The sequence below is a fragment of the Carcharhinus amblyrhynchos genome, chromosome 5, assembly GCF_965287045.1.
Source record: "Carcharhinus amblyrhynchos chromosome 5, sCarAmb.v2.hapA, whole genome shotgun sequence".
NCBI classification, from domain to species: Eukaryota; Metazoa; Chordata; class Chondrichthyes; order Carcharhiniformes; family Carcharhinidae; genus Carcharhinus; species Carcharhinus amblyrhynchos.
The window spans coordinates 38395345-38408834 of NC_137328.1; the positions used below are offsets into that span (position 1 = coordinate 38395345).

A 13490-nucleotide genomic window follows, 5' to 3' on the forward strand; every position below is an offset into this window, starting at 1 on the left:
CCATTTTTAACACTATCAAAAGCGGAAAACATGAAATTCTGTACATTGGAGAACCCACATTGGCAAGTTTGCGCATAAGCACCTGCGCTTGTTTGAAGACTTATGGAATGAAAAAGGCTGTCATATAGATTCAGATTTTGAATTGATTTAGTTGGAATGCAAACTGCTCATCATTATGTTGTAGTTGTATTGATATACAGACTATTTCATTTAAAAGTTCAAATGAAGAAAGAGATCCAAATTTAGGAAAGTCAGACAGAAAGATGTACATTTATATTAGGCTTTATGCGACCTGATGTCTCAAAGTTACGTTTTTTTTGAAGTACAGTCATCGCTGTAAACGTAGAAAGTGAGGCAGCCAATTTGCACTCAAAATCCCACAATCGGGTAAACGACCAATCTCTTTTGTGACCTTGATTGCGGGATGTACTTCAGTATTTGAACTAACAACTTACAAAGCAAGTACCGTTTTCTCCAAGTGTAAAGGTTTATCTTGGAGCGTTACTTTAAATGAACTTTGGTACTATGCTTCACAGACTTTAAAAATCCTTTTTAAAAAGCTTGCATTTCTATAGCCCCTTTCATTGGCTTTGAATATCCTGCACAAACAATTACTTTACCAGGTGTACTCAGTATTGTCATGTAGGTAAATATAGCAGCTAATTTACACATGACAGCATTTCACATTAGCAGTGAGATGACAGTGGATGGTGGTGGACAATGGTGAAATTCAGCTGAAGGCATTGGATATTGCAAAGGTCATTGATCCTGACAATTTTCCAGCAATAATACTGTAGGCTTATGCTCCAGAACTTGCTGCACCTCCAGCCAAGCTGTTCCAGTACCACAACACTGACATTTAGCAGCATTGTGGAAAATTGCCCAGTATGTCCTTTACAAAAAGCAGGACAAATCCAAAACAGCCAATTAACACCCCCATCAGCCTACTCGATCACCAGAAAACTGAAAGGAAGAGTTCATCAACAGTGCTATCAAGCGGTACTTGTGCTGCAATAACCTGCTCAGTTTAGGTACTGCCAGGGTCACTCAGCTCCTGACCTCTCCATCTTTGGATTAAAGATGGACAATAGAACTGAACCCCAGGAGGTGAGAGTGACATTAAGGCAATTTTTGTCAAAGTGTGACATCAGGGTGTCTGAGCAAAACATAAGTCAATGGGAATCAGGAGAAAAGTCTCCACTGGTTTGAGTTGAACTTGGCACAAAGAAAGATGATTGTGATTAAGGTGAAACATCAGTTCCAGGACATGACCATAACAGTTCTTCAGGGTAGCCTCCTAGGCCCAATCTTTGCTGTTTCAATGACCTTCCCTCCAACACAAGTCAGAAGTGGAGATGTTTATTAATGAATGCACCATCTTCAGCACTATTTGCGACTCTTCAGATACTGAGTCCCTATCCGTATGCAGCAAGACATGGACAATATCCAGGCTTGGGCTGACAAGTAGCATTCACATCAGACAGACAATGATCATCTCTAACAAGAGAATCTAACCATCACTCCTTGACATTCAAATGGCATTACCATCACTGAATCCCCCACTATTAAAAAACTGGAGGTTGCCATTGACCAGAAACTGAACTGGACTAGCCATATAAATACTATGGCTACAAGAGCAGCTGAGAGCTAGGAATCCTGCATCAAGTAACTCACCTCCTGACTCCCCAAAGCCTGTTCACCATCAAAAAGACAGTCAGGTACGTGATGCAATACTGTCCACTTGCCAGGCTTAACATCCAGAACAAAGCAGCTCGATTGATTGGCACCCCAGCCACAAATGTTCACTCCCTCCACCAACAATGCACAGTAGTAATGTACCATCTACAAGATGGACAGCAGGAACTCACCAACATTCCTTAGTCAGCACTTTCCAAACCCACAACCGCTACTATCTAGAAGGACAGCAGACACATGGGAACACCGACACCCAAAAACTTCCCGCCAAGCCACACGCCATTCTAACTTGAAAGAGCTGAAACTCATTCTTCACTGTCATTGGGTCAAAATCCCAGAGCTCCCTTCCTAACAACACTGAGTGTACCTATACCACATAGGCACCTTCTCAGGTGCAATAAATTCTGGCCTAGCCAGTGATGTAACATCACTGCCCGAGTGTAGCGGGAGGCTAGTTCAATTGTGGCTTTCAGAAAAGAGAATTGGATAATTATGTTTTTCAAACAAAAAGGGCTGCAAGGAAGTGGTTATTTTCCAGACGTCGCTGGATTCCGGGGAAGTGCCGGAAGATTGGAAAGCGGCTAATGTTACTCCGTTGTTTAAGAAGGGTGGCAGGCAAAAGGCGGGGAATTATAGGCCTGTTAGTTTAACATCTGTTGTAGGTAAAATGTTAGAATCCGTCATCAAGGAGGAAATAGCGAGGCATCTTGAGGGGAATTGCTTGATAGAGCAGACACAGCACAGTTTCGTTAAAGGGAAGTCGTGTCTGACAAATTTACTGGAGTTCTATGAGGATGTGTCTAGGGCGGTGGATAGAGGAGAGCCGGTGGATGTGGTCTTTCTTGATTTTCAGAAGGCGTTTGACAAGGTACCTCACAAGAGGTTATTGCAGAAGGTCAGGGGACATGGAGTTAGGGATAGGGTGTTAGCGTGGATAGAGGATTGGTTGTCAAATAGGAGGCAGAGAGTGGGGGTCAATGGGTGCTATTTGGATTAGCGGTTGGTGACTAGTGGAGTGCCCCAGGGGTCGGTGCTGGGGCCTCAGCTATTTACCATTTATATAGATGATCTGGAGGAGGGAACCGAGTGCAGGGTGTCGAAATTTGCTGATGACACCAAAATTGGTGGAAAGGCAAATTGTGCGGAGGGTGGCGAGAGTCTACAGAAGGATCTAGATAGGCTGGGCGAATGGGCCAGGAAATGGCAAATAGAATTCAATGTTGGCAAGTGCGAGGTGGTCCACTTTGGTAGGAATAATGGTAGGAAGGATTATTACTTACGTGGCGAAAAACTGCAGCAGGCGACGGTGCAGAGGGACCTCGGGGTCCTTGTGCATGAGTCGCAAAAACTCAGCTTGCAGGTGCAGCAGGTGGTCAGGAAGGCTAATGGGATGCTGGCCTTCATAGCGAGGGGGATTGAATATAAAAGTAGGGAGGTCTTGCTGCGGCTGTATAGGGCATTGGTGAGGCCGCAGCTGGAGTAGTGTGCAGTTTTGGGCGCTGTACTTACGCAAGGATATTTTGGCCTTGGAGGGAGTGCAGAGGAGGTTTACTAGGCTGATGCTGGAGTTGAGGGGGTTGAGCTATGGGGAGAGGCTGAATAAATTAGGCTTGTACTCGTTAGAGTTTAGAAGAATGAGGGGAGATCTCATTGAGACATATAAGATGATGAATGGGATGGACAGGATAGAGGTGGAGAGGCTCTTCCCGCTCAGAAAGGATAGTAGGACTAGGGGACACAGCCTCAAGATAAAGGGGGGGCGGTTTAGAACAGAGTTGAGGAGGAACTTCTTCACTCAAAGGGTGGTGAATCTCTGGAATTCTCTGCCCGTTGAAGTGGTGGAGGCTGCCTCGCTAAATATTTTTAAGACGCTGGTTGATGGGTTTTTGATAAGACAGGGGATTAAGGGTTATGGGGAGAGGGCGGGAATGTGGAACTGAGCCACGACAGATCAGCCATGATCTTATTGAATGGCGGGGCAGGCTCGAAGGGCTAGTTGGCCTACTCCTGCTCCTATTTCTTATGTTCTTATGAAGTCACAGAGTAGCTGGGACTAGACAAGTTGCTTTTGCAGTGGGTTGGTATGGCCACAATGGCCAAACGGCCTCCTCCTGTGCTGCAACCACTTTATGACAAAGATAAGGTTGCATAAGTTAAATTGAATGAAAAGTAAATTTAAGACACTTACAAACAAATCAGACTTTCAGGAAGGATGGTTAAGAAAGAAGCTAAGAAAGCAAAGCTGTAATACAAGTTGGGGAACATTTCTTTTTGAATGTTGCATTTACTTCTCATAAATGACAGCAAAACACTGAATGTTCAGCAGGTCCGGTAGCATCTATGGAGTAAGAAACAATTTCAGGTCAGATGTTCCCCCAACTGAAAGGAGGCCATTGTGACCGTACCAGCCCACTGCAAAAGCAACTCATCTAGTCCCACTGCTCCATGACTTTCTTGCAGTCTTGTCTTTTTTTGAAGAACAGTTAATTGTCCAATTCTCTTTTTGGAAAGCCACAACTGAATCAGCCACCCATTACACTCAGGCAGTGCTATCCACATTTTTATGACTTGCTACGTAAAAAAAAGGTTGTCCTTCACGTCTTTCACTTTAAATCAGTGTCCTCTGGTCTCCAACTCTTAAATCAATTGGAATAGTTTCTCCCTATATGCTCTGTCCAAACCACTCATAATTCTGAACATTTCTAGCAAATCCCCTCCTCTCAAGCTTTCCTTCTCTTAAGGAGAATGCCAGCTTATCCAATATAGTCACATAACTGTCCCTCATCTATGCAACTATTCTGTTAAGATGTTTGCTGCGCTCTTTAAAGCCTTCATATTTCTTCCTAAAATGTGGTGTTCAGATTTGAGCACAATAATCCAGTTGAAGCTAAACCAGTGTCTTCCAAAGGCTCAGGATAACCTGCTTGCTTTTGTACTCTATCAAGACCAGGATTAACTTATTAACTGCATTCGCAGCCTGCTCTGTCATGATTTGTACACATAATTTCACTCCCCGGCCATATCCCTCTCTTCTACTCCTGCTTTGAAATGCTGTTTTATACTGCTTCTCCTCATTCTCCCAAACAAAATGCATCACTTCACACTTGTGTTAAATTTCAGCTGCCACATGTGCACCTTTTCCACCATCCTGTCCACAACATCTTCCTCACTGCACAATACTTAAGGTTTTGCCACCTACAACTTTTGAATTTGTGCCCTGCATACCCAAGTCTTGATCATTAGCATAAAAATCAAGAAAAGTTGCAGTCATAGCTGAGAGGTCTACTGTATAGCTTACTGCGTTCAGGGAGGAAAAAAAAAACAAGTGCTCATTAGTAGTCTGATGCCTGTCAATGTGTATCCATCTTGCCACTTTTTTTCTATTTCATGGGCTTCAACTTGGAAAAATGCCACATCTGGTCAGCAAAGTCAAAATCCTCAAGTTAGTTAAACACAATTTGCGCGTAACAAACCGGTGTTGGCCTTTTTAAAACTTATCCAGATTTACCCAAGTGAATACCAATTTTTGTTAAGCAAATGAAAAAAAGAGACAGAACCAAAGAACAGTGGCGGTGAAAAAGTTTAGTGTAGCGCATAAAATGCTAAAAGACAGATCTCAAACATAGGAGGAATACATGGCTAAAAGTTATAACAATAGGACAGAAAGAGTTTAAGAGCAGGCATAATCACCTGCTGTCCTAGCCAGTAGGTATCCCTCAAAAATCAATACCAAAATGTTTCTCACTGATGTTTGTGGAATTTTGTGCACATATTGATGGTCACATATCCTATAAATACTTTTTATTGTGTAGTCATTTTGATATAAAAGTTGATCATTGGTTGCCAAGTTCTGCAAACATCACGGTTGTTATCATACACATTCGAGTTTACTTTTACAGAATGCCTAATTATATTGTGAGGGTGGATCAGAAATAGAAAAGGGAAGAAGTGAAAGGAAAAATAGAAGAAAGGCAAGTAAAAATTAAGGGAAATAAGTGAATGTGTACTCGAAAAAAATTCAGGAAAATTTTCAGATATAGCAAAGGGAATTGTTTTGAATGCTGGGACTTGATGGCTAGATACTTCATTCACAAACCATGTTTTTCCTTGGTTACTCTCCTAACATCATGAGCAGCTTTTCAAACCTTTGCTTTCTGAGCATCATGTAATGCAAGTGTTACACATAAAAAAAGTTTAAACTTCTTATTCAGTGAAATCCAGAGATCAAAATAACCAGCATAGAAGGGTTCCAGTGAAAACTCTTCAATCAGGATAAGAAGTCAATTGATGAATGTTCCTGAAGTTCTTTTAGGACCGCCATTAATTTGAATCTCGTCAAGTCAATGAAGGGAGCCTATTGCACAGTTCCTGAATATCAATTATTGAAGTAAAGTTTATTTTTGTCACAAGTAGGCTTACATTAACAATGCAATGAAGTTACTTGTGAAAATCCCCTAGTCTCCACACTGCGGGAGAATTTTGCATGGCCAATGCACCTAACCAGCACGTCCTCAGACTGTGGGAGGAAACCCACACAGACACAGGGGAGAACATGCAAACTGCACAAACAATGACCCAAGCTGGGAATTGAACCTGGGCCTTGGCAGTATGAGGCAGCAGTTCTAACCACTGTGCCGCCCCTTGCAAACACAAATGGCAGCTTGTGGCCAACAAAGATTACTTTATATTAGGACAAGAAACATTTTAAAATACTAATGGGCACTAAGATGTTTTTTGTAAATTCCTTCAAGTTAAAGCCTCCATTTAAAAATGCAAGGATAAGAACGGAGGAGGGGGAAAACATTTAAAAGCTCGATTTGAAAATAAAAAAAAAATTATGTTCGTTTTCTACCCACAATCGCACTAAGTGATTAAGAGACTTTGCCAGAAATTTGTTCCAATTTTTGGAACTCTCAATTCAAATTAATTTTAGCCAAATGCCATGTATCAGAAAGCATTTTAAATACATTTCTACACAAAACTTGCAACTGTGGAATAGACTGCCATCTAGTTGTGATGTAAAATCCTGAATGAAGTCAGAGCCAAAGCTTAGCGTGAAGAAGTCTCTCCCTCCACCAACCAACACCCAATCCACTCCTTCTTCAGCTTTGATAGCAAGGATGGAGGCCAGGGCATAAGGGGTTCATTGTAGCCATCATGTGTCCATTTCCAGTACACAAAGCACATTTTGACAATTATATAGGAAGATGGCATGCATAGACAGTACAAGCTACTGTCTGGGAAGCTACCAAAATATCAAATGCTTGCCTACCCAGGGCTGCTCAAGGGAAGTGTGCAGGTAGTCTTTTACTTGTTTGTACCTCGTTGACCATATTTCTTCGGTTGCGGCGTGACATGCCAAAAATCAAGACCTATTTGCAACACATCCAAATCCTTTGCCCTCATGGTGTTGCTTTTTGCCAACCTAAAAAACAGCCTCAATATATAAAAAAAGTCTGATTAGTTGGTTGCTTTAAATACTTAAGTCACAAACTGAAGCCACTTAAATTACACCACTAATAGCATACTCAAAAGATAATCAAGTCTCACCTGGAATTTTCAAAATATGCAAAAGGAGCAGTTACAGACAAGGCTAACAAGTGTGAAAGGAACTTGGAGATGCTTCTCCACATAACGTTAGAGATCATTTTGTCATTGATTTGTGATGGAAATGTAGCAAAGCTTAAGAATTTCAATGTTGGAGATTGCATTTTTAAATCTGTGTACACAGAGGATGGTTTACTTTGCATTTGGAGGCACAATGCTTAATCTAGACATACTTGTGAATTTTTCACAAGGATGAAGAGAAACATTACTTGGAGTATGATGTCTGGTGACAATCCAGAGATTTGCAAGGCCACCCTGGTATACATATCAAAAAAGAGGGAAGAGAAGGACAGTAATTTAAGCACATATCCCTCCTGACTTGCTTCAAAACCCAATTAAGTATGCTGAGGCAAGAGTGCACAAATTGCTGAAAGAAAACAAAACCAGGAAATGTTGGAAGCGCTCAACAAAAAAGTCAGCATCTCCGGTGAACAATTCAACCATAGGCCCAACACTGATAAGGGTACAGACTCAAGATGTTAAGTTGTAGACTTAGTGTTTCGATATTTTGTTTTAAATATTTTTTAACTTGCCAAAACTAGCATACCACACAATTAAGCACTCCCTGATTCAGATCTAAGGATTTAATTCCTCAAAAAGAACCTTGTCCCAAGCCTCTGGAAAGCATAATGAGACCACTGAGAAAAATCACCAGAATTAAAGTCTAGAAAGTTCAATCGTATCAGCGCAGGTCTTTCAGACAAGACACTAAATAAAACATAAATGCTTGCCTATTTAGGTGAAAATAAAATTCCTGTGGACCTATTCAAAAGGCAGAAGAGTTCTCCTGGTGACCCAGCCAATATTTATGTGGCAGTCAATTAATGCTCTTCAAAATTAATTTGTTAACTGAGCAGCACTTCAGGCCACCCAGGAGGATATCGGCAGCACTATATTAAAAATAAATTTGTTTTTCCCTACAGATGATTTTACATTCAAGTGTTGTATTCAAGTTACAGTAATTTATAATTTCTAATATCATTACAGTTCCAGTTGCCTGAAGTGAGTGACTTCAAAATATTTTGAATAAAAAAATGCTTCATATTTTTATGGATGGCAATTCTTTGTACAAACTGATCCATTTAGTAAAATGACAGGGCTATCCTATAGCAGGTATATAAACTGTAACTAGTGGATCTTCAGAGGCATCATTCACTCAACCAGTTTATGATGCAGATATACCATGAACTGACATCTTTCCCCTTCCCAGCAGATCTAAAAATAACACCTCCCCCCCTCACCCTGACACCATCCTCAGCAACAATTTTCTCCAAATTCTTCTTTAGCAGATTACATTTGAATGCATTCAATCTTCCTACTACCAACCATCCCTGGCCCCCTATCGATTTCTATTTCCTTCAAGAAGGTAATGTGATGCCAAGAGTTTCTCCCTCTACTTTCCAAAAATCTTGCGCTTTTCCACAAAAATGGAAATTTCTTATGGTTAACATGAAGCAGATTTCATTCTACACATACTGGTGTCCCGACTTTGTACATTTCCCCTCTCTCCACTTCTGCTTAACCCCAATGAAATACATATCCATTTTTACCTGAAGACTCAATTACCCAGATAACTTCCATTTACACTGTTCAGATCCACCCCACATACACTTCAAATGGGGCAAAACTCCACTACCCTCATGAAGTTTTGAGCAACCATAATTCATTCCTCACCTCAGAAGGTGGCATTAGGTTTAATAGTTCTTGTTTTCTTCTTCAAATTCCTTCAGGGTTGTCGCCCATCGTAGTTCTGCAAGTTATGTTCCTGCTATAACTTCTCCTACCTTGCTTTCTTTTAAATTCATAAGCCTTGAAGCTCCCATCACAAACACATTTATCTCACCACTTCCTAGCTCACTTTTTAAAGCATTCCCAAAACCTAAATTTTCCTTCAGCACATTTTCAAACAACTACCGCTACTTGATATGTGAAATTCACCTTAAGACCACAAACAAAAATGGTATTCCACAGATACAAGTTATTGTAAAACCCAGGATCTACTTCTTATTTCTAAATTACTACCACAAACTGCATGTGTAATTGGTTAACTTACAAATTGCTTTTCCTGTCACTTTCAGTTTTATAGGTTTGAAGACAGCAACTAGGCTCACTTTACGTGACAAAATTATATCAGGTGTTATTTATCAAAGTACACAACACCAGAGGTCCTTTGACAAGCTCAAAAAGGAGTTAAGTTACCATAACAAACAAGGGTGAATGGAGAGTGAATGTAGAGCACTCTGTCTCAGATTTACTATGCCATTGTATGCCTCGGAATCAATTGATAATTAATCAAGCATGGTTACAATCTAATTTAACTAACATGGGATGTTAAGTACCACATTTCATAAACGGATGGGTGAACGAATGAGTGAACAAATGAATGAATATCACAGGCCCTCTGACCTTTTTGATGTCTTGAATCATGACAATTCTTCTGTTCATCATAAAGTACATACAAATTGAGAAGCATGTGATTTTACCTATACAATGAGTCAAGTAGTTGATACCAGAAAAGAAAACATTCCCTACTGACTTACAATAATGATCTGACTGAGCTGCAAGTTTGTATACCCATCCCATTCAATGCAAAAATCTTAAGCATGACGCCCAAGGGGGAAAAAATGCTTTGAACAGCCACTGCCTTCTCCATACAGGGGCATCGCTTAACTCAACATGGAGCAGATCTTGAAGGAAAAACGTGATAGCATTTTCATAGATTAGCCTATGTAGAAAAAAAATGGTACTGTACCCCTCCACCGCAGGTCAAACGACCCTCAAAACTTTGCCTGAACAATCGTAGAATAGGAAGAGTGGGGTTTAGAACTGATTATAAGGGTGGTGAAAACAGATGCAAATTAATGATTTTTAAAAGAAACTAATCAGGCACTCGAGATAAATAAACTTGCAGGATTAAGGGGATAGAGAGTGTGAATAGGATTGACTGGATTGCTCTTCAGAGACCCAGTATGGCTCAATGGATCGAAAGGACTCTTTATGCCCTCGGGACTCAGAAGGCTCCAGAAAAATCAAACGAACAGAATCGCGATCAAACTTAATTCAAGAGAACTCGATCAAGATGATATCCTTCTGTCCACTCAAAAGCGTGCACCAACATTTGATGGCAGTTGCAAGGGGAACGTGTTAAAAAATGTTAAAAGACTGCTTTGTGGTCAAAGATAGCTCTGACATTTAAAAAAAGGGCGGGGGAGAAGTGTGGCGACTTCCCCTTCAATCCTGCTTCGCATTGAGCCCCAGTCTCCTTATGGCTGGAACACAGTAGCAACCAGCCGGGACTGCGCTGGCTGTACTCCATAAACCAGAACGGCAAAAGCAGCAAATATGGCATTTAGGACATTTCTCGGAGGCTCCAATAGATTTTCTCGTTCCCTATCACAAACGATAGAAGTTAAACTCTGGCATTCACCTTCATTCATACGAATATGGGCAACGCACCAGTTATGTACCTGGTAACCTCAGCTTAGAGGACATGGCAAAACAAGTCAGGCATGACATTTTTAGGGCTTTAAAAAAAACGCGTACAATTATGAAACTATTAAGTCTTTTCAACGCTGCAGATATTTTGGACACTTCCTCATGTCTGCTAACTAAAATAACATTTTCATGAAACTTTACCTGTTCAAATCTGATTAAGGGGTTAGATCCCTCATCCTCAGATACGAACATTTCTAAATTTACCTCCAAATTTATGGTATTTTACATGGACACCTTTAATCGGTGGAGTTAGATTTTTTAGACAAGAGTTCTTTTAAATGCAATGTCTTTTCGCGCTTTGTACTGGTTTGTCACCGCCGTACACAGTGCAGTTTTAACAAGTTTCCAACCGCAAGTGGGTGTTTCTTAAAGTATAAAAGTTGATGAAGCAAACGCAGTGTGAATGACTGTTGCTTGCACTCGTTTGAAAAATCGCCGTAGAGTTATAATTCCCTATGATTAACGGAAAGTGACCAGTTATCTAACACAGGCAGAAGCACAGAACCAACCAACAGCACACGTGTGAACAAACACTTTCTGCCACTATCTCAAAACACATGCCAACTTCCAACTTGAAAAAAATCTGTTTCAGTAACTGATGCAATCTCAATATATAGTGCAACCAGCGAAAAAAAAAATCAGCATTTCAATTATTGAAAACAAATTTCATTTGAAATATTGGCACTGCCAGCTCAGTGAGAGAGACTGCTCTGGGTACCCGAGAATATGAAGGTTACACAGTGCAAAGGTTACATTGAATAACAAACACAGCAATATTTAAACAATGTTGCACAAGCTTATGGCAAATGCCTTGCTGCTATTGTTTCATAAACCCACCCACTCCCAGCGGACTCTTTGAAGACACCTGAGCTTAAAATGAACGCGGATAAAAGGTTATGACCCGCAGCAGCAAGATTTAAAACAGAAAATACAAGCGTGGGTCGAAACAAAATAAATACATTTGGCTATTTTTTTTGTTGTCAGTTATTGAATTCTTTCCTTACCCCGCTTAGGTCTGGGGAAGCTGTCGTGCAAGTGAAAGACGACTTTCTCCACAAAGTGCTGAATATTGCTGTGCTCCGGACCCCTGACAAAGACCATCCAGTCGTGGGTGAAACCTTCCACCGTGGGTTTTTTCCGAACCTGGGCCCGATGGCCTAGCTCCAGTTTAACCTGAACAGCGGCACACTGAAAGGGAGAGAGAGAGACAGCGCATTAAACATGAGCAAGAGAGAGCCTGGGCGCCGGAGGGAGGGGGTGGGGAGGGAAGAGAGCGAGCGAGCGGCGACAGCAGCAGCAGCGAAAGGCGCCAGAGCTTCTCCGAGCCCCTCTCTCCTTCCCTGGATTACAGACCGGACACCACAGGGGAAAGAGCTTTCCCCCTCATTGCAATCTTCAGGCATGTGGCAACGGGAGGGGAAGAAAAACTCCTGGTAAATATATTGATATAAAATACCCTGTCAGCTCCGGGCCACTCCACAGAGATGTGTTTTTTTTGTGCGGGTTACTTACCGAGGCGGCCATCCTCACAAACAGAGAGAGAGACAGGCCTCAGAGGCAGTTGATACAAAGTGGAGAGTTGCTATGGGTATTTAGTGTGAGAGTACAGACGGAGTCCCCGCCGATGGCGGACATTGTATATTCACTCACTCTCTCTCTCACTCACTCTATGTATGTGTGTGTCTCTGTCTCTTATTACTGACTGAGGGAGAGACCAGCCGCCCCGAGCATGCGCGTCCGTCCCCCCTCTCAGACAGACTGAGTAGCACCTTCAAAAATTGGAGACAATCAGCTCTCCCACTGAGACAGAGAGAGAGCCCACTGCACACATACAGCCTCAAAGCAACCTCATACTCACACAGGCAATGCACAGGTACCTCTCTCACACACACAGACTGGTTCATTGTGAATCACATTTATTGTTACTGATGTAAAATAAACCTCCCCTGACACCTGAAAGGACTTGTCAACCATGTTTGCTGTGGGGTAAGAATTTAAAATAATCACACTTTCCATGTGGTGAGTAAAAATCCCAGCAGATGGAAGGTGAGATTATTTTAAATTTTTAAAAATGGACAAATTGCTGTATACAGTTCAAATTGTGAAGGATAGACATGACAATGGATGGATGGAAGATTTTAATCACTTTTCACTTCATGTGATATTTTAAGTGAAATATAAATTGTTTTCGTTTATTTTAAAAAGTTGATTTTGGAATTGAAAAAAATCGGCAAAGCGTCTATGGGAAGGAACATGTGCCTGGCGTCAGTGATAAAGTCACGCCCTGTAGTTGGTATTTACACAACAGTGATACCAGGAGTGTGAACAACTGAGGTTGGGAGTGGGTGGGTGGATGGGGGTTGTGACTGAGATGGGATTTGTTGTCCCAGAAAGAAGCAAATCCCTTTCTTCAGCCCCCGCCCCCCTCGCTGTTCTGACCATTTACTGATGTTGGTGCACAGCACACAGAATGGGGAAACGTTGCTCTCCAAGTTAGCCATCACTGCTGCTGCTTCACCCGCAGAGGGCGATAAGTAGACAATATGCAAGGACACACCAACGCTGCTTTTAGAGCAGCAGAGAATAAAGCAGATCAGTGCGATTTTCGCTGGGTGACAAGGATCTAACATCTCCAATCTGTCAGCAGACGAAAGACTGAAATGAATTTTTAACGTGAATTAATACCGTACATC

The 13490-nt window shown here is 41.5% G+C and overlaps 1 protein-coding gene across 2 annotated transcripts in view; it reads right to left on the bottom strand.

Annotated features, from left to right (window-relative positions):
• The window catches only part of mllt3 (MLLT3 super elongation complex subunit), a 139549-nt gene extending 127130 nt beyond the window's left edge, over window positions 1-12419 (bottom strand). For both annotated transcript variants that reach the window (XM_080188678.1, XM_080188677.1), the window contains exons 1-2: window positions 12310-12419; window positions 11802-11985 (exon numbers count right to left, since the gene is read on the bottom strand). In XM_080188678.1, the coding sequence (XP_080044804.1) occupies window positions 11802-11985; window positions 12310-12321 (196 nt within the window). In that variant the 5' untranslated portion in view covers window positions 12322-12419. The remainder of the gene's footprint in view (window positions 1-11801; window positions 11986-12309) is intronic.
• Window positions 12420-13490: the final 1071 nt, after the last annotated feature.